Source organism: Heterocephalus glaber, unplaced genomic scaffold (assembly GCF_053883595.1).
Source record: "Heterocephalus glaber isolate CG9 unplaced genomic scaffold, H.glaber_assembly_v1.0 deba00000621, whole genome shotgun sequence".
NCBI lineage: Eukaryota > Metazoa > Chordata > Mammalia > Rodentia > Bathyergidae > Heterocephalus > Heterocephalus glaber.
In genome coordinates, this window is record NW_028258153.1 from 10,020,194 (window position 1) to 10,047,479 (window position 27,286).

Sequence of the window (27,286 nt, forward strand, 5' to 3'; positions counted from 1 at the left end):
TATGTCAATCATTTGTGATGGCTCCTTGATATTATCCAAATACACAGTTAAACACGAGATGCATGAGGCTACCACTGGTGTAGCAGCACATTGTTTCACAGTAAACTCTTTTATATAAGTAGGATTATGCTCTAAAGGATGAAAAGCACAGCATGTTATGATAAGTACATAAAACAGTAACAATCATTTATCATTTATCACACCCTTCAAGATTTTTTTTATTAGTTCTTTTTAAATTACTTTAAAGAAAGAAATTTGAATCATTTAATTATTCACAGCAGAAGGGCATTAGTGGAGAAGAAATGTTTCACATCACAAAAGATGTTAGATACTGAAATTTATGTTTGCAATGCTGACAAAGCACATACCCTTACACCTTGGTTATTCAACTTGTAATATTCAACTTACCCATTATCTGGATACATTCAAGCAAAAGCCATTTATTTGCTTTTTACTAAAACACCCAAAGAACAGAATTCTTGAGCTTTATTGAAATTATGTATTTTTTCCTATATCTCTTATGTTCTGTCAGGATAGTTTATTTTTCCAGGAGAAATTTCTAACTTTCCTATTATCCAATAGAAGTATTTCAAACTCTGTTGATCTAGAAGAATGACTTAGTGGGTGGAATTATAGATAAAAGTTTAAGAGGGGACAGGATATTTGTTTAGTATCAAAGTATCTCTATATAGAGATTTTACAATGGACAAACCTACAAACATTACCTTACCCAAGGGTTCACGATGAACATCTTGAAATAATGATATAATAATGATGTTAACAATGTGCCCTAAAGAGTAACTTTGTGTTCTTTGATCACATATATTTGTGATGAAATAAAAGCCTGTTAAATGCAAGCTGCATGATATTTATTGGCAGGACCATAGTCTTTACTTGATATAGTAATTTATTATGCTATGATTATTAATATGTGTTCAGTGATAATCAATTACTAATTCACTTGACAAACATTTATGGAATATCTGAGACAAGTATGGATAGACTGCACACACACATTATTTAAGAAAGAGCTCTGTGAAGAACTTTTTTAAAAATGCCATTACATAACTGGGATTACACTGGTTTACAGACTTTTGATGTGAGCATTGCACGGGATCTTCCTGGTCCAGACACCTTTTAACTATGGAATAAACAAAACAAAAATTAGGCAAATTTAATTTAAGTTAACCCAAAGAATAAAATAAATATTCGTGGTTCTCTGCTGAAATAAATAAATCAAAATACAAATGATGGACAAGGGTCATCAATTCCTTAGAGCAGAAGTCTAATTAGTAATTGTAGAAGGAAGATGACAAATGTAAATTCACAATGTACTATACTATAGACAAAAAAGAAAAGAAAATACACTGGGCAAAGAAAATCTTTTCAACAAATGGTGAGGGAACAACTGGACATGTCATGAGAAAAAAATGAAGCTAGACACAGAACTTATACCTTTCACAAAAGTGAACTGAAAATGGATCACAGATTTGAAGGTAAAAGGCAAAATTAGTAATTTCATAAAATAACAGGAAACATCTAGATGACCTTGGGTTTAGAAATGGGTTTTTAGGGCCTGGTGTGGTGGTGCACGCCTGGAATCCCAGCACAGTAGAAGCAGGAGAATCACCATGAGTTCGAGGCCAGCCTGAGGTGCAAAGTAGTTCAGGGCTGGCCTGAACACAAAGGGAAACCTTGTCTCAAAAAAAAATGGGGGGGTGGTGGTTTAGAGATGACGCCAAAGCCATGATCTATGAAAGAGAGAATTGATCATCTGAACTTCACTAAAATTAAAATTTCTGCTCTTCAAAATACACTGTCAAGAGAATCCAAACATTGGGAGAGGATATTTATAAAAGACCTGTCTGATAAGGACCATGATATAAAAAATACAAAGAACTCTTAAGATCCAGAAATAAAAAAACTTGATTAAAAATGTGCTGAAGACCTTAACAGAAACCTCAACAAAGAAGATATTGATTGCAAATTAACATAGAGATGCTCCACATGACTTGTCATCAGACAAATGCAAATTAAGACAACAATAATATAAGACTGCACACTTTTACAGTGTCTAAAATCTAGAACACTGACAATGTCAAATGCTGGCAGCAGAGCAACAGGAGCGCTTGTACATTTGCTTATGGAAATGCAAAATGATACAACTATTGCAGAAGATAGTTTGGCAATTTCTTATGGAACTAAACATGTTCTTACCATATTATCCAGTAATTGTATGTGTTGGTATTTATCCAGAGTACTGTAAAACTAATGTCCACACCAAAACCTTGGTCACAGATGTTTATAGAAGATTTATTTCTAATTATGGGATGTTCGAGGCAACCAAGATGACCTTCTTGGATAATTAACTGTGGTGCATGTAGACAATAAAATATTTTATTAGTCAGTACTATAAAAAATGAGTTTTCAAGCCATAAAATGACATATAGGAAATTTAAATGCATATTACTAAGTGAAAGATGCCATTCTGGAAGGCAGCACAACGTATAATTCCAGTTATATAAATATTCTGGAAAAAGTAAAACTATGGAGACTGTAAAAAGATTGATAGTCACTAGGGATTTCAGGAAGGGAGAAGATGAATATACAGAACATAGAAATTTTAGAGCAGTAAAACTACTTTATATGATACTTTTGAGCAGTGAGACTACTTTGTATATCATGGTGGATATATATTATTATACATTTGTCCAAATCCATAGAATGTACAACATAAAGAATGAACTTCAATGTAACTATTTACTTTAGATGATATTGATGTGTCAGTTGTAGACTCATCAGTTATAACAAATGTAGCACTCTGATGGGAGATGCTAATAAGTGGGAAGGTAATATGTGGTGGGAAGAGAGAATATATTGGATCTTTCTTTCTTTTTTTTTTGTATATCCTTTTATTGGTACATTTTAGGTGTACAACATAATGACATTCATCATTGGAGATATGCACCTTTACATGCTCTCTTGGTTCTTATTTTTCCCCCTTCCCCTACCCTCCCTTCAACCCTCCATCCCTCCCTATTTACAAAGACTTTATTTCCATTTTTTCATTTTCTCATATTAATTCCATTCCCCTCTTTCCTCTCCCCTATCCCTCCCTATATTGGATCATTCTATATCTTTCTCTCAATTTTGTTCTAAAAAAAAGTTTTAAAAATTGACGTGCTCCCATCATACAGACAGAAAAGAATAAATATCTATATTGATGTAAATAAATAACTGAACAAATATACAATGGTGGACAAAGGATGATACTTTCATACAGAAGAGTTTCAAATAGTAATTGTAGAATGGTGCTAAATACAGAATCACCACTATAACACTATAACACCACTATAACACTACCACTGGTAATAAATGTTTCAGACAAGCTCCATAATGGAGACTAAGATTAGTGAGTAAAATACAGGGTACTTGTATTTCAAAGTATTTATTCCAACATACAAATTTACAGAAATTTGTTGGATATCTTGAGTACAGTGCCCTAATAAGTGTACATCAGTTCTGTGTTATCCTTCCCAAAAATAGTGCAAAACTCACTCCAATCATGGAGTAAACATGAGACAAAACAAACTGAGGCAAGCTCTACAAATAGACTGCTAGGTAATAGCAGTATAACACAAAAGTTTCAGTCAGGAAGGACTGGGAATTGCAATATGTCAGAGAGGACTATGGAGACGTGTTAGCTAATTGCAGTGTGGGATTCTGAACTGGATTCTAGAATAGAAAAAGGACTTTAGTGGGAAAAATGAGGGAAATCTAAAAATCTGTAGTTCAGTTAACAGCAAAATTGTGGTTTTGATCATGTACTGTGAGTATGCAACCCTAGTGAAGCTGGGTGAAGGTTATATGGGAATGCTCTGTACTTTCTTTTTTTTAGTCACTCTTCTATAAGTCACAAATTATTTCAGACTGAAAGGTTATTAAAAGGTGGTAAAAATAGGATCTGAGATTATAAAATGAGCACTATATTTATTATTGTACATGTGTCACAGATGGGGAGGTCCAGGTCTCTGAAGCACTCTGGTGTACTGCTCCAACCCCACTGCTTGAAATAGATTTGTTCCGTAGGCACTGGCACAACACAACTTGTCTTTAAAATTAGCAGCATATTCTCTTAATTTCTACCTGTATCTCAGTGTTCATTGCCTATGAAATGATTTCGGCATTTCCCTGAATTACAATGATTGTTTAGACCCAGCATCATAGGAGAGGTCCCTGTAGTTTCAAGACCAGTAAGAGTAGTCACTTCTTCAGTGGGCTCCAGCCCACCAAAGCACTTCTTTCCTCAACAATCATTTGTTGGTAACAAGTTTTGCTACATGTGTTCTGTCAACAGCAAAGTGCAATATTAAGGCTTTTTTTTTATTATTGCCGAAGCTGGCTTTTATAGTATGTAACCCCAGTTGCTCCTGCCTGTTTTGCTTGAACGTATTATATAAGAACATGAATATGCAATCACATATCTCTTTTGTGCCTTATAGGTTCCTTGGGGGAGAAAATGGTTGAGAGGGACCCAGTATCTCTCTCTTTATGGCCACTAATTTTGCTGTTATGCAGTTCTGATAACTTTCTGAACATATATATATATATATATATATATATATATATATATATATATATGTAGCAATTCAACAATATCATTAACAGTTTAGGTCATAGTTTTTGCTTTCATTTTAGTTTTCTTAGACTCTGAACTACAGGAAAGGCTTTTAAAAAAGTCTTTGTAAGGTCTATTTTTCTCCTGTTTGATTAATGAGAAAAAATGTGTTTTGTTATCTTTAATATTTTATCTTATTTCTAGTTTTCACTGTGACTTGATCAAAGGCAATTTATCATTGATATTTTTAGATACAATTTTGGAGGGTTTCCTTCTGAAATTCTGAAGAAGCAAAGTTGACATTTTGTTTTAATTCCTCCTCATAGGATACAAAGAATTCCAAATTAAGCTTTTTTTTTTTTTTCTTAAAATACTCAGACTAAATGTAATTAAACAACTAAAGTTTAAGTGTGGTTCTTAAGAATTATCTTATTTAATAAGTATAACACACTAAATAATTCAAAAAAGATTAGAATTATGAAAATCTAATCTCAAAAATTATCATTTATAGGGGCGGGGGATTTAGCTCAGTGGTTTCACTGTCTGCTGCCCAAACGCAAGGACTCGAGTTCGATACCCGGTACCAAAAAAAAAATATTATTTATAGTGTTACTTTAAGAATATCTTGGATTGTGAAGTATCATACTTGTGGTAGTTACAAAATGCTGCATTAGAAGTTACCCCCAAAACTTAGCACTTTAAAACAACAAAAAACGTCCAAATGATCTGTATTCTAGCTGGCTCACACAAAGTATTAACAAGTTGGTCCCAGTTTTTAGCTAGGGATCCCATTTCCTCTTTACTTGGTCTTCTCCACAGGGCATTTGAGTGTCCATACTAAGCTGTGGCTGTCTTTCTCTAGAAAAAGGTAATCGAAGAGCGAAATCAGAAGCTTAAATGTCTACTTTAATGGAGTCCTAAAAATTTCACACTGTGCAATTATTATTTGCAGTTTTAGTCAGTATGAGGTCCTACATAGGGCTTGGATACGTATGAGGAGGTGAGAATTGTTGAGTGACATGTTGAAGACTAGTTATTATAGCAGTTTTCCTAAAGGTACCAAGCTTGTCTGTTTTCTCCTAACATTCATATTAATTGTCAACATATTTTCCTATTTATTAACTATTTCAAAGTTCTTAGTAATTGTTCTGGTACATTTAATAAACAGTTCTAAAGCCTATCATTATAGTAACATTTTATTCTTACTATAATAAATATGACTTTATATTTCACTTGACACAGAATTTCAGTATAACAAGAAAAATAAACAGCGGTAATTTCAAAATCTATCTTGGAATTTTACCAGTATATGAAAGGAACAATCTAGTAGATGATAATAAATCCAAAGGACTTGTTGTTGCTTTTTTTTTTTTTTTTTTTGGTACCGGGGATCAAACTTGGGACCTTGGGCTTGCAAGGCAGGCACCGGAACCACTGAGCTAAATCCCTGGCCCTCAAAGGACTTGTTTTACTCATACTACTGACAAAGCAATTCTGATTAGGTATAATGGTAACATATGATGACATCTCCACGAATCACACACATGTTCTGAAATGTCATTCACATTGGTATTTGATTCCTCATCTTCTAGTCACTGAGACCATGAAACAGATTTGTGTCAAATAATAAGGTCAGGATTTTCCACTGAATAAGGCCTTTGGTGATTTCTGATTTGAGCTCCATTTCCTTCTTACTAAGAATCTAGTGCTGGAACTGATAGCATCACAGATGTATCACAGGGTCATTCTGGACTGTTTGAAATCTGTCTGTTTTCTTCTCCTCTCATGCTTGCTTCTTGCCAGAACATTTTAAGTCTGAAAGCTCAGAGCCCAAATCCCTGATTATAAATGATTTTACCTTTTGTTCTAGCAAGAAGGTCAGACTTGTTATTTTAATTTTATGCTACATATATGCCACCTGGACATAAAAGAAAATCTTTTTGTACTAAGAATTTCACAAAATCTTTTATGAACAGTTTCATCCATTTTTAGCTCTCAAACCTGTAACCTCAGTGACTCAAATTTGGTCCAGATTGTCTGCAAAAGAACAGATGCCATGAATTCTCTTCCATTATTTTTCTATTTTAACTCATCCTCAGCAAAATAAAATAAAAGACACATCCCTGGACACAGTTGGAGAGCAGGTTTTGGGAAATTATTTGAAACCAACAGTTCTTTCTCCCAACCCTTTCAGTAAATGTGCCCCGAACTTGTATAACGAGGTTGAAAATCTGTTACATTGCTATTAAATGTACAAATGTAATGTAGCTTCTTTCTCTCCTCTAAATGAATATTGTAAGTCCACACAACATTTTACTTCACTGGGAAACATGAAAGAAAAAAAGCAATTCTGCAGACTTGGAAATTTACAGCTTGGTAGTCTTTTCTAGTGTGCATAACCTGTTCATAATGGCTCATTGTCTTTGGGATGAAGCTTAGTATTTTATGTTTCATCTCACTGTTGTCCTGTTTAGATGGTAATAAGGTTTGTTGAAGACTGGTTCTATAATCTTAAAAAATCAGGGACAAGGAGCTGGCGAGATTAGGAAAATGGAAGGGTTAAGATCCAGATTTATTCTGAATTTTCACTGGTCTCTTGTAAAGTGACAAATCTTATCTCTGCTTTGCACATGTAATCCCCAAGACAGTTCTCCTTGGTGGTTTAAAGCATCATGTGGACATCCACTAATAGCCATTTCACAAGACCATTTGTTTAGTATTGAAGTTTTTCTACACTGTAGCCTCTTGATTGTTTATTTGGTAATATTTGCAATAACTGAAATTTTCCTAGGTTTGTGGACGAGTATTACTTTTTAAGAAATAGATATAATTTTGTAAAAATAATATTAAAGGCAAGTGTCTTTCTTTTCAAAATATTGCAATGAAGTGTTAACTGTTTAAAAGTTGTATGAAAAGCAACCTTTTTGGTTTTGTATTGTTTTATAGGTTAGTTTTAAAATACCTACAAAGTTCTGCTAGCTTACAATATTTATTGGATATTAATGCTTACGATTACCGGGCAGATTTCACCAGGTCATAGGGGCCCTATGCATTCATGGTTCAATCTGAGAAAAACTAGCAAGAGATGTACTAAGAGATTTATTGCAAGGATTGTTTTATGCAACAGAGGGGACTGGGTAGGCAAGTCTAAAATCTGTAGGCAGGCTGTCAGGAAGAGCAGGCTGGGACTCTGGGACTGGAGCTTCTGCCCATAGGCAGAATCTTTCTTGTGCTAGGGAAGCTTCAGCTCCACTCTGACAGCCTTTCAACTGATTGAATCAGGCCTACCCGGACAATCTAGAAGAATCTCTTTTACTTAAAGTTAACTCATTATGGACTTTAATCAGAACTCTGAAATAACTTTATAGCAACACCTAGATTAGACTGTGATTGAATAACTGGCTAAGTTGACACATCCAAAGATCACCACAGGTCAAGGTGTTTCCCCCTGAAGTTTCTCAGTGTTGTTCATGATCTAATAAATCAAAACCTTGCAACACTTGCTGTTAGTTTTATGCTACAATTTAAGAAACTAGGTAATCTTATCAATTCACTGAAGAGTTAAAGATTTCTACTGTAGATGATTACTTCATACTTAGTTGTTCATGTGGGATCATTCAGATAGAATAAGCCCCTTTAATTTTTGAAAGGGTATATAAGAGATATCAAAAGATATTATAGAGTACCAAAATAATCATGTGGTATCACAATATGGAAGGTATCAAAGGATATCATAAACATCAAAAGGTATCATAAATATGAATGGTATCAAGGGGTATCTATCATAGGGTATCAAAGGGTATCATAAGAATGAAAGCTATCAAAAGCCATCATGAATATGAAATTATCAAAAGTTGTCAAAGGGTATCATAGGGTACCAAAAGGTCTAAATATGGTGAGTATTAAAAGGTATCATAAATGTCAAAGGGTATTGCAATATGAGAACACTAAAACATGAAATCTTCAAACAGAGTTTATGGACTCAAAATTTGTCATAGATCCCAGAGGTGTCTACACTTCTATGCACACTGCTTTTAGTGTAAGGAAAAATAGCAAGTGGCGATATTTTGTGTGTTATGATGTATAATTGAATATTACTTTAAATTAGGAATAATTCCTGTGGAATTCATCTAATTATATTCCCTGATTGTCATTGTTTTGAAGGTTCCAAATGATTTAGCATTGTTTTAGCTAATAAAAATAATTAATGGTAAAGAGCTGGTAAAAATTGGACTTCCTTAGGTGCTGCTACCAGTTTCTTATGGAGAGAAGACAGAACAATCTTTTACCTAGTGACCGATAAGCTCGGGCATGAATGTCTTTCTCTGGATCCGGGAAGACAGGAGGCACCAAAGCTTCAAAGAATGGTGCAAACCTGCTCAGCCAGAGAAAGGAGAGGAATTTAATTGTTACCAAAATGGAAGAAAAAAATGGAGTGAAGAAAGGAGATGAAAGGGGGAGAGAAAACCGTAGACTACAACTTGTGACCTCTTAATGTCCAATAAGGTTACTAAACGCACCAAAGAACTTTGTGCGTGGTTCTGGCTTCTTGGTTTGTTCTAAATTAATACATATTAATACATAGAGCCAACGGGTTGAGTTTCCATCTGAGTTGTGCAGGACTTTAACTCAACTTGCCTGAGTATATACGTTAACTGGGGGCATAGAGGCCTCAACTCACATGTAGGTTATTCCTATTTGCTTGATTTTTTTAGTTTAATTTCCCAACAAAGTTGTAGACTAAGAATAAATATTCTCTCACTTTCTAGGTAAAGCAGTTGAGCCTTAAAAGTCAATCTTACAAGAATTGGTAGAGTGGCCTCAACACCCATCTCTTCTGTAGAGCCCTTCTGCTCTTTCCCCCTATATCCTCTACTTTCTTGTTAGTCAAAACAATTTCCCTTTAAGTCAGTGTTTGTAGTACTCTGGCCCCTGGCAGTAAGTTAGTGCCTTCTCTTTCAACATGGTTTGACATTTCTCACATGGCCCCTACTTTAGGGAATGAAGTTGCTATAACAAAATGGCATCTTGCCAATGACCTCCTGAGGCTACAGAACCGCAATGTCAACAGAAATCATTTCATAGACTCCTTGTGCTACACAAAATATTTGATGTTTCCTCTAAGCAATGAACTTTCATTATTGGAGGAAGCTGAAGGGTTGAGGGTGAAGCTGTAGGTGAGAAAAGCATTGTGTTTCCTGCAAGAGCCTCAGTGGTAGGAAAACTTGCGCAAGCCTCTTGGAGAATTTTGGGCAAATTTCTTTTTTTATTATAGTGTGTGTATAGATCACAACCAGCTTTCAAAACAATTCCATGGTCCAGAAAGAAACACCGGTAAGAGAACTTCATGGCTATAATTCTTATTATTTTTCATGAAAATATATTCATTTTGTGCTACATGTGAGTGCTTCCTCACAAGAAAAAAATCAATATAGAAATTTAAAGTTCATAACAATAATAAAAAATTAGTAAATATACAGTTGTTTAATTTATAGTATTTTTAATTGTTTTTGGTAAATGTTGGTGAATCTATGTGCTACAAAATATGTTTCAAAATATTTCTCTACAATAAAACTTCACTGATAACATGACCATATGTTAGCTTTATCTCATGCTTTCATTAAAACACTCATTAAAATGCATTTCTGGAGAGCCAGATGTTTTATTTTTACTGTATACCATTTTCTTCACTTTTACAATCCATGTATACTTATATAATGGCTAATGTTTTGTGACTAGTTTTTGCATATTTATGCATATGCTTTGTATCTCTAGCAACATATTTGTAAAGAAGCACAAATGAGTATATATTTATATCTCAATAAACTTGTATGAAAATGAATATTTTTGAGTGTGACTTTATGATTTTTTTCTGCTTTATTAAAAAAAATACTTTCTCTTGGTCACAAGTCAAATTATTAGATACCAATACCCAGGACAATCAGTTGTTGCCTTTCATTTTCTCCTGATATCATTCCTTCTGCTTGCCTGATACAGCTTCTGGGAGACCTGATGAAAGAGAAGTGCTGCTCAAGGAGGCCATAACAGGGGCAAGAAAGCAAAGACCTTCCTTCTCTGTGGATGGGCTCATTAGTATTTGAATCATTAAACATTTTAACTAAAATATTTTCTTATTATCTTAGTTGAAATATTGACCAGTCATTTCTCCCCTCATCTTACCTTTCAAAATAATTTAGTAGTAGTTGCATATTGCAAATATGTGGAAAACTGTTGTTCAAGATTAAGGAAACAGCTAACTAGTTGACATTTTTCCTATACTGAAAGCTGGAGTTTAAAAAATGCTAGGGAAGATAATTTTCTAGCTTATCTAACAAAACTCCTATTTTCTAAGATAGTTTCTATTGTGTTCAAGAAAATTCATGATGACACTTAAATCTAGAAATCTTGTATATTTATGAAATTCTTTTTTAAATTGCTCTGGAAAGAGGACATTTGCCAAAGACTAAAACACATGTAGAAGTTGATTTGTTGTAGGTTTTTCCAAGGAATAATACTAGACAAAAATATAGATTTGTGTTTTAATCTGCTTTCGATTTCATGGGCTGAAAACATAAGTTGAGAATAAAAAATAATAATATTTTTCATCTTCACTTTTCGTTTTTCTTCTAAAATAAATTAAGACTTGCATCACAAAAAGAGAAGGATAGATCTTCCTTCCTCTACCTCAAATCTTTCCTTTAATTTTAATAATTGGCCCCCAAAGTGCCAAGTTTTATAGCCTTTCATTATTTCTTTTCTCCACAAGATTTCTGTAACAGATGTAGTAAAATTAACTAATTCAATATACTTTACCAGTTTAGCCAAGTAAATTATTACTCACTTTGGGGGAGTAGGTGAATAATTCTTTACGAGGTTGCAAAGCATCTTGAAATTCCTGTACCCGCTTGGTTCGATGGTCAGATGATCAGTTGGCTTATCAAAGTGGCTCTCCTGACGTGACTATGCTGAGATGCAGCATCCTGTAGCATTGCACCGCCTTGGAGGAACCAGGTGCCTTATAACTTAGTTTAGAATGAGCAAGTTTTGTTTGAATTCTTTAACTGTATTGCTTTCTGGCTTTGTGGATTAAATCTTGACCTGTTGCTTCTTGAGAGGATTATTCTGTCTACATTTTATTGGAATGTGCTGGTGCTGAGAAAGCACCTGAAAATCTTAAATCTAATACCTTCCTTCCACCTACCTGCTTCATAGCGTTGCCTATCAGCACCTTACATCATAGGTGGATCTTAGGTAATATGCATTAGCAATTGGTACCTCATTATCTTAATCCTCAGGTGGAGTCCCACCCTGCTCTTCAAAGGAGGATGTTGTCATTTTTGTCATGAATTAGCTTCAATTTTCCAACTTGCTGTGCATTTCCACATGGGTTAAATTGATATGGATGCCATGGTTTATCATCCATGTGTGCTTTATGAGGACCTATTAGAGAACATTCTCTTTTTTTCAGTTTTATTACTACATGTTTGCAATTCATACAGTTTACAGTCATCTTGGGAGTGGTTTCTTGTACATATTACAGTTTGTTTTTTATTTTCCTTCCCGTTCCTGCCCCTCCCTTCTCCCCCAGTGGTTCCCCTATCCTCTTTTTCATACTAGTTGATAGTATTTGTCTTAACTCATGGTATGGCATACAGTGTTTACATTAATTGGGGTTATTAGGTTCATGTTTATGGTACATCTTTATTCTTCTTATTTCCCTTTCCTCTCCTCCCCCCCACCCCTCATCCTAGTTCCCTTGGACTGCTTCCCTGTTGTGAGAGATCTGTCTGCTTGTCCTTTTCTATCAATCCTCTATCATTTTCCTTGTTTATATTATGTCTTACTCAGGTGAAAGATAGCATACGGTATTTAAGCTTGTGTAACTGATTTATTTCACTGAATATTATATTTTCCAAGTGCATCCATTTTCCTATGTGTCTCAAATTTGTCATTCTTTTTTTTTGGTACCGGAGATCGAACTTGGGACCTTGCGCTTGCGAGGCAGGTGCGGAACCACTGAGCTAAATCCCCGGCTCTAAATTTGTCATTCTTTATAGCAAAGTAGCATTCTATTATACATAGATATCACATTTTGTATATCCAGTCATCTGTTGATGGGCATACAGGCTGATTCCAGGATTTAGCTATTACACATTGTGTTGCTATAGACATTGGTATATAAGTATCACTGTAGTATGATGATTTAAGTTCTTTGGGGAAGATACTTAGCAGGGGGATAGCTGGGTTGTATGGAATTTCTAATTTCAGTTCTTTGAGAAATCTCCATACTGACTTCCATATTTGTACTAGCTTGGATTCCCACCAACAATGGAGGATTCCATTTTCACCACAGCCAAGCCAGAATTTGTTATTATTTGATTTTCTAATGATTGTCATTCTTTCTGGAGTAAGATGGAATCTTAGAGTTGTTTTAATTTGCATTTCTCTAATGGCTAGAGATGTTGAGCATTTTTTCATATATCTGTTGACCATTTCTATTTCTTCTTCTGTGAAGTGTTTGTTCATTTCTCTTGCCCATTTCTTGACTGGATCTTTCATTTTTAGGAGATTTAATTTTTTTGGAGTTACTTGTACATTCTAGATATTAGTCCTCTGTCTGAGGAGTAGGTGAAAATTTTTTTTTCTGTTTTGTAGGTTGTCTCTTCACTCTACTGATTGATTCTTTTGCTGTACAGAAGATTTTCAGTCTTGTACAATCCCATTTGTTGATTCTTGCTGTTATTTCTTGTGTGATTGAGGTTCTGTTTAGAAGATCCTTTCCTATACCTGTCTTTACTTGTTTTACCTTTATCTTGTAGAGGTTCATTATTTCTGTTTTAATGTTTAATTTTTTTTTCCTGGTACTGGGAATCAAACTCTGGACCCGTGCTTGCCACTGAGCTACATCGGCAACTTCCCCTTTTTATTTCATTTAGTATATGGTGAGAGATAAGGGTCCTGTTTCCTTCTTTTACAAACAGATAACCGGTTTTCCCAGCACGGCTTGTTGAGTAGGAGATCTTTCCTCCAACACATGCTTTTGACCCCTTTGTCAAAGATCAGATAGTTGAATATTGAATACTGAATATTGAGGTTTCAGTATCCTCAATTCTGTTTCATTGATGCACATGTCTATTTTTGTTCCAGTACCATGTCTTTTTTTTTTTTTTTTAATCACTATTCCTTTTTAGAAAACATGCTTTGCAGACACAGGGACCTGGGTTCAAATCGCAATTCTGACAATCATTACCTGTGTGACCTGGAGAAGCTATTTGTTCTATACTTCCTCATCCCTGGAGTAGAGATAATACTGACCTCACAGGTTTATCATAAATATTAAGTTTGTATGAGATTAATACCTTGTAGCACCTTTGCTAAAAGTCAACTAATAGTTTTTTAAAAAGTAACTTGTCATTGATGCAGTTTGGAGGCAAAGGAGTAAAATTATGGTTTTGATTGCCATTAAATTCCGAAACTATTTTGCTTTATTTTTGACTCAAGTACAAGGACTTTTTCATGTTTGCTTTCAAAATAAGTTTCAGGGGTCAATTTCATTTACTATCTCATTATACTAAAATTCTTATCTTCCCCCACATCAGTTTTAACATGCTCTTTTTTTTTTTGTATTACATTCTTTTATTGGTACATTGTAGGTATACAACACAATTACATTTCTCATTGGGAATTGTACCTTTACATGATGCATCTTGGTTCTTATTTTTTCCCCATTCCTAGCCCTCCCTTCACGCCCTCCACCCTTCCCTATTTACAAAGACTTTATTTCCACTTTTTCCATTTCTCATCATTTTTCCTTTCCCTTCTTTCCTTTCCCCTGCCCCTCCCACTACCCCTACCCCTTTGGACCTTTTCTTCCTATTTTACATCATCGATTATTCATTCTAATCATTGGTACATTTTAGGTATACAACATAATGACATTCATCATTGGAGATTTGCACCTTTACATAGTCTCTCTTGGTTCTTATTTTTCACCCTTGCCCAGCCCTCCCTTCAACCCCTCCAGCTCTCCCTATCATGCTCTTTTTAGAAGAGCTTCCAGGAACTTCTCTGTCTAAAGCTGCAACATGACATCCTCTGTTCTTATCATCAGATCCCTAACTCTTCAGTTTTGTCTTCTACTATCTCAAACCTGCACTTTGATCTGGTAAGGCTAGAGTTCTCACTGTTCTCCAAAGATATAGAATTAACCCTTAATTCTTACTGTTCTATAAGTCATGGTCCCTGCGTTTAAGGGGCTCAGAGTAAAAGCAGAGACCAAGTCACTGTAAGAGAGGACAGTGAAGAGTTGACTATCTTTATGAACAAAAGTTTATGGAAAAACAGATAAAGGGTGATTCATTCAGCCTGGGGTGAGGGTGTGGTGGATGGAAGTGCTGGGAAAGGGCTCCATGAGGAAGTGACCCATGAGTAATGAGTCAGTCTTTCAAGAATGAGCATAGTTTCATTTTGGGCAGAGGGAAGAGCAAGACCAAAGCTTGAAAATGAGCAGTCTTCATCCACAGCTCCACAGCAGATGGCAGGAGGGATGGCAGAGGATGGAGTGACTTTGCCAGGCTATGAAGTGTTTTGATGCTCAACCAAGAAACCTGAAAGTGGAGACTTCCTTTTTCTGAATTTCTGGAGTGATTATTTTTGTGCATTTATTTGGCAATAATTTTTTGTGTATGTATACTTTAAAAAACTGCACAAGTCTTTTATAAACTCATAAAGGACCAGGAAAAACCTCAAGTTCTTTTTTCTTTTTTCTCAACTCTTCCCTGGGGGTGCAGTTTTTAGGTTTGGAGAGAACATGACATGCAGATGGAAAGTACAACATAGAGTTAGAATTCCATGCCTCCTATTCTCACTATTCCCACTTCTAACTAGATGAATCAGGCAAATTCTGGAACCTCTAGATGTCATTTTCTTCCTGTGAAAAGGAGGATAGTAACAGTTTCCACATGACAAGGCCCCTGTGATGATTCAATAACTACTTACAAATGTGTGGTTTGCATTCAATAATCATTAATCGAGCACTTACTATGCAGCAAAACCTGGGCTAGATTTCTATTAAATGTTAACAAATTAAGCATACTGGGACTTTGTAGTCAATTAATTATTTTAAAATAATTATAATAAATTATTATTATCAAGGAAATTCTTTAAGAAATACTATTAAAACAAATTAATGTGTTGTAGCCATATTAATACCATTGATGTTGGGCTGATTTCCTCCTGTCCTGGTCCTGGACTGTAATATACAACAGGTTGAGTGATATAAGCTGCCACATTCAATGCTCCTGCAGTTCCGACTTCACACCTCTGCATAGCATGGGTGGAGCCATCATTCTACCTATGTACCATAAGAGTAGTCAGTCTGGTGGGCACTAGACAAAGCAGCCTCAGAAGGATGACTTCACATGCCCAAAATAAGTTCTGGGAATAGGTTAGTCAAATATGATTTACTTGAACTATTCTTTAAAATTAGCACTTACTAGAGCTCAGGAAGGTAGAACTCTAGAATCATTGGATTCTATGATAAACCCATCACAGTTTTACTGTTGGTAAAGTAAGTATACAAAACTACAACAACAACAAAACAACGAAAATCATTGTCAAAGTTCAGTAAATGTAATGGCTCCTTGCTTGATGGAAAGATGCCCTTGTTAATCTTCAAGGAGTATAGTCAGCAACAGCAGAGAAAGGAAGTTTAGGTAGATACTACGAGAAATGAAAATCCTTAAGGATAGCTTGGGTCTACTGGCCTGCGTCAGAAGCGCTAGAATGACGTAGTGGGTGGAAGGTCACCATGGTCCTGCTGGATAGAGTAATAGCAATGTCTCAGTACAACTACAAGACTAAAATTTGTAACAGCTTACTGGTAAACAAGGTACTTCTTTTCTTACAATGAGTTGTCTTAACTTTGCCTTTGTTTATTTGCTCCTCAGTTTCACTTGCTAAAAATTTTTTTGGGCTATATGGCTACCAAGATGACAATGCCTGGCACCTACCAAGGGATAGACTCTCTGTAGAGTAACTCTAACTGCTGATCACAACTACGACCCTCTTCAGCTGGAAGTAGCCAGAATGGTCTTCGCCTTTTGCCCCCTTACACCAGTTAGGGGTACTTCTTCAGAGGGGAGAATGTTGCAGATAGATAAGTTAATCAGATATCTTGTGTGTGTGCAGTTAGACAGGACCAGCCCTCCAGGAGCCAACACAGCAAGGAGCCAACATGGAGGACAGTCAAGACACATTCACTGAAGGCCAGAATTGTAAAAGGAGAGAAACTACACACCCTTGTGCTTCCCCTGGTGATAAATAGCAGTGATTGATATTATAAATAGGTATCAATCACCTAGGTGGGGGGTCAAGGTCTTAACCCAGCCTCTCCAGGAAATATCCCTGACCCCACCCTTACTGAAAATCCTTGTATGCTTCCTTCATGACTTGCTCCCCCATTTGACCCCCATTTAACCAATATTACCTGGGTGACTGTACTTGTAATGTTATTGATTGGTCATGGTTTTGGCCTACCTCGTGCCCACCTTGTAAATTTCCATTGGGTCTTATAGTTTTGTTCCACTTCGTACCCGCCTCACCACATGGCTTTGCTATATAAAATATCTTTGAAAAGTGGGGTGGGCAGGCAACCCACTTCTGGTCCCCCTTCTGTCTCTCTTAGGCAGAAGTTTTCTTTCTCCCAATAAATTTTTCCTACTCTTAAAAAAAAAAAATTTTGGCAGCTATGTATCCTGGGTGCAAATTATTTTTGGTTACCTGTTGTCTTTTTTCCTTCAAGGAAAAAACCTAAAATGACTGCCTGCTGCACTCCAACTATAATCAAAATTAAGGTACAGGATTGGGATTTTCCTCTGTGCAATTATTATCTTTCAGCTTCTTGGACATTCTTTCTGTTGTTTCCTTTTGGTTGGTTTAATAAACACTTCACGTTTTGCTCTGATCAGAGTTTGTGAGTCTTAACTTATATAAGCTAAAGCTTCCAAGATTAATGTTAGAACATGACTTTTAAGAAAAGTTTTGGGCAGGGGATTTAGCTCAGTGGTTTCGCCGCCTGCTGCACAAGCTCAAGGACCAGAGTTCGATCTCTGGTACCAAAAAAAAAAGAAAAGTTTTGAAAATTCTCTCTTAAAATACATTTGCAAATTTAAAGAAGATATCAGAAATATATATGGTCTATATAGATGCTGAGATCTACATATTCACAGTGGGGAAAATTTTTTAAGTCTGATTTCCTATGTACCCCAATTTAAATTATTTCAAATTATGTTTCATGAAAGATTTTCCAGTCTCCAAAGAAGAATGTGCAACATTTGGACCTATGGCAATGTGATTGCAAATATGAAAGAATATTTTATATATATTAAATACTTAATCTATAGCACAGAAATACTTTGAAGAAATAGATCTCCTGGGAAGTCATGAGTTGTAATAAAATACATTATTTTCATTAGAAATTTAGAGGTAGTAGATGAAGAGGACAGCTTGAGAGAGCTTTAATTGAAGTTAAATAAACAACTCAAACAAACAGGTCTGTGATTACCCTGGAGAGGGAATAGAAGATTCTGGGAGAAACCATGTGGTCCACTTTGAACTGACCTCTCACCTGCATCAGCCATGTGGTGACTCAATCCTTTTTAACCTGAAGTAACCTAAGTAGAGCAACTATGCCTGCAATGTCCCTCAACATGTAGATTCACATCCCGAGTCCCACATCCCCAGTCCCACTTTGTCCTCACATCTCAGTAATGTTTATTTGTGAACCAAATCATCAGTGAGACTTAGATTGTGACAGATAGCAGTAGAGGAAGGCAGGGAGCAGGGGCTGCAGTCATCCTCAAAGATCAGATTGTGAAAGCCAGACAACCTCGATTACTGAGCCCTGGGTGTGTTGATGGAAGGCATTATCCCAGGGGCTCTCCTCTGTCCAAAAAATACTTGTCCTTAACCTTGTCCAGAAATAAATTAAACAGCCACATTCTAGATAGTCAAGACTGACTCCCTTATGGGGACTGGGTTTGGAGAGCTTCATCACAGAAGGGATGGAGCCAAGACTGAGGTAGTGGGCATGTATGATCATGGCTACAGTCAGCCCAAGGCTGGTTGCCATGAGCCTTGCATAGTTGGCATGGAGACCAAGCAGTTGAAGCAGTATTGACTCTGGGTTTGAAAGAAGAACTCAAACAATACTTTGATTTTGTAATTGGATCAGTCAGGGCAAAGCGTGAGAATCAAATGGGAACTTCACCAAAGCATCCTTGACTTAAAGAGTCTACTCAGATATAATTCAGTAGTGATTGTTAAGTACCAGCTGTATGTTAAATATAGTGATACACAATAGTCCATGCCCTTGAAGGATTTTCAATCTCATGAGAAAAATGAGACATACAAAAAAAAAAAAAAAGAAAGAAAAATGTAAGTTATTGGAGAGCAGCAAAGATTTGTGCTGGATTGAAAAGGAAGAAAAAATCATATGAGGATATCTAAAAAGGTTTTATGGAAGATGTCAGCTTTGGAGATAATTCTGACAGGTAGAAGATGAGAGAGGGAGGAGGGTACTTTGGTAGAGGAAATGGCAGAAATATCCTGGGTTAGTCCATTCCCTTTAACCATAGCTGTCAGCATGAGGGAATCCAATGTATGTCATTTTATGTTCTCCGTTATGCTTAGCCAACTAAACTTCAATAGAAGGTAGGACCTAGCCAACTTAGCCCGCCCTCAACCCCATCAAAGCATTAAGCTTTGGTTAACAATTGATACTTTCACAGTGTGTGTATTATGGACTGAGGTTCAAAGCTTTCTCAGGTGAACTCTGGCCTATTGACTTAAAACTTCTTGACTCTTAAAAGAATCACTAGGCCCTGAGTCTGTGCTTGGAGTGTGTGAAATGCTTTCTGTGCTCTGTCTCTGCCAGAGCAGGCACTATGAACCAGTCACAAAAGAAGGCGGGAGAATGTAGGACAAGTCCTACTGGCCTGGCAAGGGTCCCACCTAATTCCTCATGACGTGTATAGTCCAGGTGACGGGTTCTCTAAGGTGTGGATAGGCAGTTAATTTCACAGAGAGTAGGAGGTGTGGGACATCTTTTTTTTTTTTACAGTGGCACATTATCTGAATGATACTCATTCTCCTTGACTCTGGACTTCATGCAACAAGCAGATGTTATTTTAAAATAAGCACAAGCCACCAGAAGAGGCTGATCTGGGTCCTCTCTTTGGAGGAAAAGTTGGTTGAGAAGCGCTTGTTGGACAAGGATTAGCTGGAAAGAAAGATCCAGTAGGAAGAGAAGAGCTGTGGGTTTCTTGGCCTGGCCTCAAAGAAAGCTATGCCATGAAAAGGCTCCCGGCCCACTGACACACGGCAAGTTACACAGGGCACCGATTCTTCTTTGGAGGAGTGGAGGAGAAAAGAGGAATTCTCTCATTGTGGGCGTTTGAAGGATGGCTTCCCAGCTTCATCAGCTCCGGGTCCTGGTGTGGAAAAACTGGCTAGGTGTCAAAAGGCAGCCGGTGAGTTGAAAAACGGGTGGGACCCCAAGGCATGGGACCCTACTCCAGGCAATCCTAAAATACGATGTCAATGTGAGGGAAAAAGAAATGAATTTAAAGGTGTTTCTTAAAAGCAGGAAATAAGATATTTAGAATTCATTCCTCCATCTGTCTTTTAACTAATGGAGCGAGTATTAACATGCTCCCAAAGCAGCCTTTTGATTTCAGTAAATTAAAGAGTAAATCAGGACATGCCCTGGGCAAAGAAAAGGATGTGCCTTGTCGCAGGCTGAATTGGAATGAGTGTTGAATTCTGCGTTCATTTCGAAATGTTTTCAGAATTTTTCTTAATGAATTTAGTTAACAATGGGATGAATGAAAGCAACATATCACTTGAAGTCATTTGAAATTCAAAGAAATATACTCGAAAACCAAAAGTAATAGAAAGTTTGGTTGAAAAGCTAAGATATAGGACAGAAATAATTTGAAGGTTTAGTATAGAAAATCTCCTAAGAGCTGGGGATGTTGGCCCACACCTGTAATTCCAGCACTTGAGAGACTAAGGCAGGAGAATTGCCACAAGTTCCAGGCCAGTCTGGGCTGCCTAGTGAATTCTAGGCTAGCCTGAACTATGTAGTAATACTCTGTCTCAAAAAACAAAACAAAATAAAATGTTTCCAAGGGAATTGTATCTAACAGATCATTTAGTAGAAATGCCAAATGAGAAAGAGAAATAGGTAGGGAGAGAGGGAAAGGTAATACATGTATACGCATCTCATATTTTAAGAATATTATTGATGCACTTTACTGTCATAGTCTGTCTTCTTTTTGCTCACTGCAACATCTTGCTTTGTGCTCTTACATTAATATTTGCTTTGAAAGTTACAAAGCCAGCTATTAGATCCTCACCAGATAGAGTTCAGTGGGATCTGGGGGAGGAACTGGTTTATGTGAATTGTCATATATTCAGAAGAATGTTTGAAAACCAGGGGAATCAAAAAGGGCATTTAATATACTTCTTGTAGAGGTCATTTCCAGCCTCCACTGAATAATATAAATATGCAAATAATATGTGTCACAGAAACCAACATTTTATCTATGCACCTCGTCTCTGGGCTGACTTGCTATGCTTGAAACCTTGCATAGTGTTCTGATGTATGCTTACTTAACCTTGTGAACTTGATGAGTAAAATTTAAAATCATAAAGTGTCATATGATGATGGGATGGGTGTGTTGGACATAAAATTATAAAATTGTTAATATTTTATCTGTAGATAAAGCATAAAAGAAAAATTTCCCCATCATTATCACATGACTGGTTCTAGGTGGCTTTCAGCAGGGAAAGAGTCTCGTGTCTGGGGGTGTAGTCAGAGCATCCGTGTTAGGGCTCCTGCCAGTACTCTCCTGTGACTTTTGGACCATATGACAAGTTCTCTAAGCACTGTTTTTTTTCCTCACATATAACATGGTCATGAGGTCTGCCGTATCAAACCCAGACTTAAATGTGCTCATATTTAAAAGAGCCTTATAAGTAGTAAATTTTTGGCATATAGATTCTTGAGGGATTAGAGGCATTGTGTGTGTCATACTTTATTCAGATAAATGGTGAAAGGAAATCTAGGACAAGGTTATGAGAGAGAAGAAGAAATTTACATAAAGTTCAGTTGTGAAGAAAATTCAATAGTTAAAAAGAAGAGCATAGAGTAACTGAAAACCAGCATATCTGTTGTTGATAAATTTGATGCTGAGGTTGTATGCTTTCTTTACAACTTCTGAAAACTATTAGAAAAACAAAACCTTCCAAAACTTCAGGAAAGTAATTTTTTTTCATTGAGAAATTTTATTCTTAGAATTTTTTTTTTTTTGGTACCAGGGATTGAACTCAGGACCTTTCACTTGCGAGTCAGGCACATTGCCACTGAGATAAATCCCCGGCCCATTCACAGAAATTTTAATGACAATTTCCCTCCTTATCTGTAAAATAATAGGTATACATTGATACTTCAAGACTTTTCTCCATTTTAGTCAGTTTCTGCTGTATATAGTGACATATTTTGGAGGGGATGCAAGTCAGATATGCTAAATGTGTTTTCACCATGACTCCATGATAATTTCCCATTACAGTATAAACATACATTAAATAATATAATATTATTCCCATGTAGCCAAAATCTCTAAAATGTAGTCTGAGAAATAGGATGAGAATAAGATAAGCAAAATGTCTAGTTTTTTTAGTATTTGAGGTTGACTTCTCTTAGAACCTATTATGAAATAAATGTATCCTTCTCTCTTTTATGTAAAATCAAAGGCCAGAATGCTTGAATCTAACTGACTTAATTTTAGAGTCCCAGAGAGCTCACAGGTCTTATGCAAGGTCACCCATTGAATTTAAGGATCAAAGTTAGATTTCTTCAATCATGAATTTTTTATTTGCATTCCCTACTTCCTCATTGCTCTTGAGTTTTCTTTTCCTAGTATTCTCTGATCCTTGTTTAGAGTTCAGCCTACCAAAAAAGAAATTATATCTGTAAAGAGGGCTTAGATATTGCCATTTAAAAATATTTGTGGTCATATAAATTCTCAATTTTAATGAAAAAGTTGAATACTAAAGGAGAGTATAGAAAATGTACTAAATACCAACAAAATGTTAGATAGTATATAAATATCTATTATATGCAGTTGCTAACCTGCTGAATTTATAATTTAACTCTACGGATAATAGAAAAATGAAGGTACTTTCCCGAGGAGATGCTTAGCAATAGGAAGTGTTGCCCAATGAGATGCTAGCTAATAACAGGAAACAGTTCTAAGACAGTGAAGACCTGCAGGCAGAACAACTGGATAATACAGGATAAGAGTTTATCTTCCATTATAATGGGTCCTAAATAGGCACACCAAGGAAGAACTTCAAATCTTTTTTTCCTATTAAATGTCATTTTAATGTTTATAAAAGTTGAAACACTGCTAGATAAGAATATATGAAGAGTATCTTAAAATATGATGTTGTGGACAGTATAGGTTAATGATTTTATTTGCCAATTAAACTCAATAAAAAAGAATATTTGAAGAAGACAGAGTCAAATGTGTAAAGTGCTAGATGAATCATTCATGGGCAAGATCTCCCTTTATGAAAAGAATACAAAATGACAAAGCTAAATTCGTTATTGTTACAATTTAGATCTGCAATGTCCCCAAAGGTTTGGTTCCCAGATGGCAGCACTACTGAGTGTAGTGAAACTTACGGAAGTGAGGCCCCCTTGGAGGAACTGGGTTGTGGGGCACAAGCTCTTGCAGGGTACATCGGGACTGTGGCCCTTTCCCCTCTCTCTTTGCTTCCTAGCTGCCATGAGGCTATCAGCTCTACCACATGCTTAAGGAGGGGTTTCAAATCTTGTGATTCTAAAATTCTTGCCTGGAGATGAAAATTAATGTCAGTTAAGTATTTTCTTTTCTAGCTATTTAGCAAGTAAATCATACTTTTATTCAGATTGGTGAAAGAACCAGTGATTGTGGCCATTCCTAAAATCATGGATCAAGCCTGACTTTGTCCCACGAACTTGGCCTTCTTTGAACAGTTTCCTTTCACAGTGACTAGAGAAAAGAGTAATGCTTTAACTTTAACATGGTCTACTCTTTAAAATAATGCTTAGATTAGAAAACTTTGGGGTTAAACTCTAATTTCAAATTTAATTCTAAATCAGATGAAAATAAACTCAGTGCTGTACAATTTAGAGTATGTGATCAAATATTCCAGTCTCTTTCACCTCTTCTGTATCTGAACCATTTGTTCTCCTAATCCCTTTGAAATTGCTAAAATATTTTAGTTATACCTATTGGTTATAATATCTGACACATATTGGACATATACATCTTTAAAACTTTAGACAATCAATAAAAAGTAATGAGGTAAATATTCAGAAATGTGAGTGATAAAAAATACATTAGCTAATGTCCAATAAAAATATACTGTTTCTATATACATCAGAGAAAAGTATTGTTTCCATGTACATCATAGCAAAGTGACCAATCTCCAAAATACATTTTAATCTGTAAGTATGAAATTCAAAAAATTTTCTTGATGCTAGTTTTTGGATGAGTCATTTATGTAGATAACAGTGTCGAGTACCAGAAAGTCCAGTGGATTAAGACTCTGTGCCATTTTATTTCCTTGTTTTGGGAGTGGAACTATAGTTTATTCCAGATCTGAAGTGCTAACCTAAAATTTCAGAATGTGAACCTTGGACTCCTCTTGCTACTAGAAAATAACAGATATCCTTGTCTTATAGGACAGTGAAAAAAGAAAGGAATAGAAAGGAAGGAAGAGATGGCATACTTCATGTTATGGAAGGTTGGGAAAGTTTTATATTTAGGTTTGTAATAAAAAGTTATGATTCTAGTTTATAGAAAGGCTTTTAAATGACTTTCAATGCTCTCTAATATTAAAATAATTTAAAAAACTATTTTATTAGTCTCAAGGCTGAGCTAATAAAAGCATAATATTCAGATCAAAGAGGCCCAGTAACAACTGGTTGTATAGAGGTTTATCTGAATAGGTTAGTGATCCACTGTGCTGGAGTGGAATCCAGAATATCTGGGTTCAAGCACCAGCTCTACTGCTTAGTAGCTTCTGGAAAGAAACATTATGTAGTCTTTTCAAGACCCTATTTTCCCATCTGCAAGAGGAAATAAGCTTATTGTGTTAATGAGATAATATATGTTAAGTGCTTAAGATTACATTGTACATTTTAAGCTTTCAATATATATTAGCTCCTATCATTTGGAGTAATATATCAGATTCTGCCAATAATTATAAAAGTAACATTTGAAAACAAAAACTCATTCTAAGGAAGATATTTTGAAACAAGCATTAATAGAGTTGTTGAAGATAGGAGTAGAGGAGACAGCTCAATGTTTTAAAATATTTGCAGAATTCTCATGTGGAAGTGGAGGCCAAACTAAGGTAAATGAATGATATCCACAGAAAGAACATTTTTACCTTAACATACGCAAAACTGTCAGACAATATGAGTTGCCCTCGCCTCACAGAATCATGAACTTCCCCGTCTGGAAGCACCCAAGTAGAGGCCAGATAACCACATAGCAGATATGTTTCCTTAACTCTTGGTGCCCCAGAAATTCTGGACTTATTTCTGTTCGGAAATAGTCTACCTTCACCTCCTTCCTAGCCTATGTTTCATCTGCTTGAAGGATTCCTACTTCTTTTCACCCTTCACCAACATGTTATCTTTTCTTCTGCCTGACCCACTTTCCTGTTTTAGGGTTTAGACTCATTTATCTTTTTTATCGCCCTTCCTGTCATCACACACTTCTTACATCATAGTGTTATCCATTACATTCGGCATGATTTTTAAAAAACGTTTTCTTTCCTCAAAAGGCTGTAAACTTTAATTGCCCTATCCTCAGTGCCTGGTGCCTAGTAGGTGCTCAATGATTTTTTTTGTTTAACAAACATACAAAACTTATGTCCATGATTATTGTATTGGCTTTTGAACTCTAAGTTTTCTTAAGACTCTCTAAGTCTGTGATTCCATAAAGGGCAATGTAGACTTCTCATTTTAGAGATTTTATTTTTGTTTTCAGAGTTAGGCAAATAATCCATATTGAAATTTAGAAATTGTTTTCATATTTAATATCATTTATTTTTGACATTATCAACTTCAAACCACTCCAGTCCAAGGGGTACAAACTTAAATATCTATAGGGGCAAGATAGTTAATGTGACCATGTGAAATGTACCAAGTGTAAGGAAGTAGGAAATGGTAGATCTAGGCAATGGTAGATCTTGATAGGATAAAGAACACATTTCCTGTTTTAAGACATCCAAATCCCTTTAAAAATCACAAGGGTAACAAAATCTGTGGGTGATAAACAGAATACCTCCATGAGTGTAATTCTAATTTTACCAGTATGCAGCCTCTGCTTTAGGAAGATCAAGATAAGTAATTAAATTTATGGAGTCTCCAAATGATATTTTAAAGTAGCTTCTTCATTTAAAAAAAATGTAGTAAAGCTTGTTAATTTGAAAGCCACCTGTACTTTATTTTCTCCTTTGCCCTTTAGTGAAATGATAAGAAAATAATAATGCTAGACACAAATAGAATCAGATGGACTAACAGGAATTAGAACAAAGGGTTGTGATGAGGTAATGGAGTAGGAATGACCTAAATTGAAATTAGATGCTTTGCTCAGATTTTCCACAAAATTAGGTTTGAGAGAGTTTAAAGTTTAAAACAACAGTTCTTTGTAAATGCACAGGCAAATGCTACTAGTTAACTGAATTCAGTTAACAGGTACCACAGATCAGCTGTTAATGAAAATTTGGGAGTGAATTAATATTTGATTGATTAGATGAATTGCTTAAGTTTAAACTTGTAATTTTGGTGGACGACTCACAGACTGTAAGATCACTGAAATGTGCACTGGCATCATTATTAATTCCCCCAAATTTAGTACCTGCATGCAGCAGTGAAGTTCCTGGATATGAAACTCATTTATATTTCTCTGCTTTCCTGGCTCATCATCTTTTGCTCTATTTTTTAATTTACCGTGGATTTAAAAAAATATATGTAGAGAACTTTTAAATAATTTCTAAATTTTTATTTTGAAATAATTTCAGGTTTAATGAAACAGTACAAATAATGTTACCTTCCAGAGTCATTTACAATTGGTGCCCCACTACTTGGATGCTTAAGTGTGCATTTTGTACAAATATAACCCATTAGCATCATCAAATCCCCAGACTCAATTCAAGCTTCACTATATGTTGAAATTGTTCCAGTTCAGAATCATATACTGTATCTCATTTTCACATGTGCCATCTCCTTCTGTCTGAAGGTGTCTCTTGGCTTCTCCTTGACTTTCAAGACCAAGACACCTTGAACCTTCATGGCCAGTTGTGTTGCTGAGAATCTGTTGTTTTCTCAACTTAAATGTCAGTTTATTCATCTTTGACAAGAATATCACAGATGAGATTCCGTCTTCTGCCCATTGCGTTCCATCAGGTGGTCCATGATGCCCACTTATGTGGCTTTGTGGGGAAATGTTTTGAGACTATGACCATATCCTTTTTATTAAGCCTTTAATTCATTTGTCTGCTTGCTTATGTATTTATTAATGTCTGCATAGATTCATGGATTCC

The 27,286-nt window shown here is 35.7% G+C and overlaps 1 protein-coding gene across 2 annotated transcripts in view; it reads left to right on the top strand.

The window, feature by feature from the left end:
- Window positions 1–19,668: 19,668 nt before the first annotated feature.
- Abca12 (ATP binding cassette subfamily A member 12) overlaps window positions 19,669–27,286 on the top strand; it is a 176,700-nt gene continuing 169,082 nt past the window's right edge. The window contains exon 1 of one of the 2 annotated variants that reach the window (XM_087206152.1): window positions 19,669–20,148. Coding sequence is in view for 1 of the 2 variants with exons in the window: in XM_087206150.1 (XP_087062276.1) it covers window positions 20,080–20,148 (69 nt within the window). In the remaining variant the exon portion in view is untranslated. The remainder of the gene's footprint in view (window positions 20,149–27,286) is intronic. The other variant, XM_087206150.1, reaches the window with a different exon arrangement.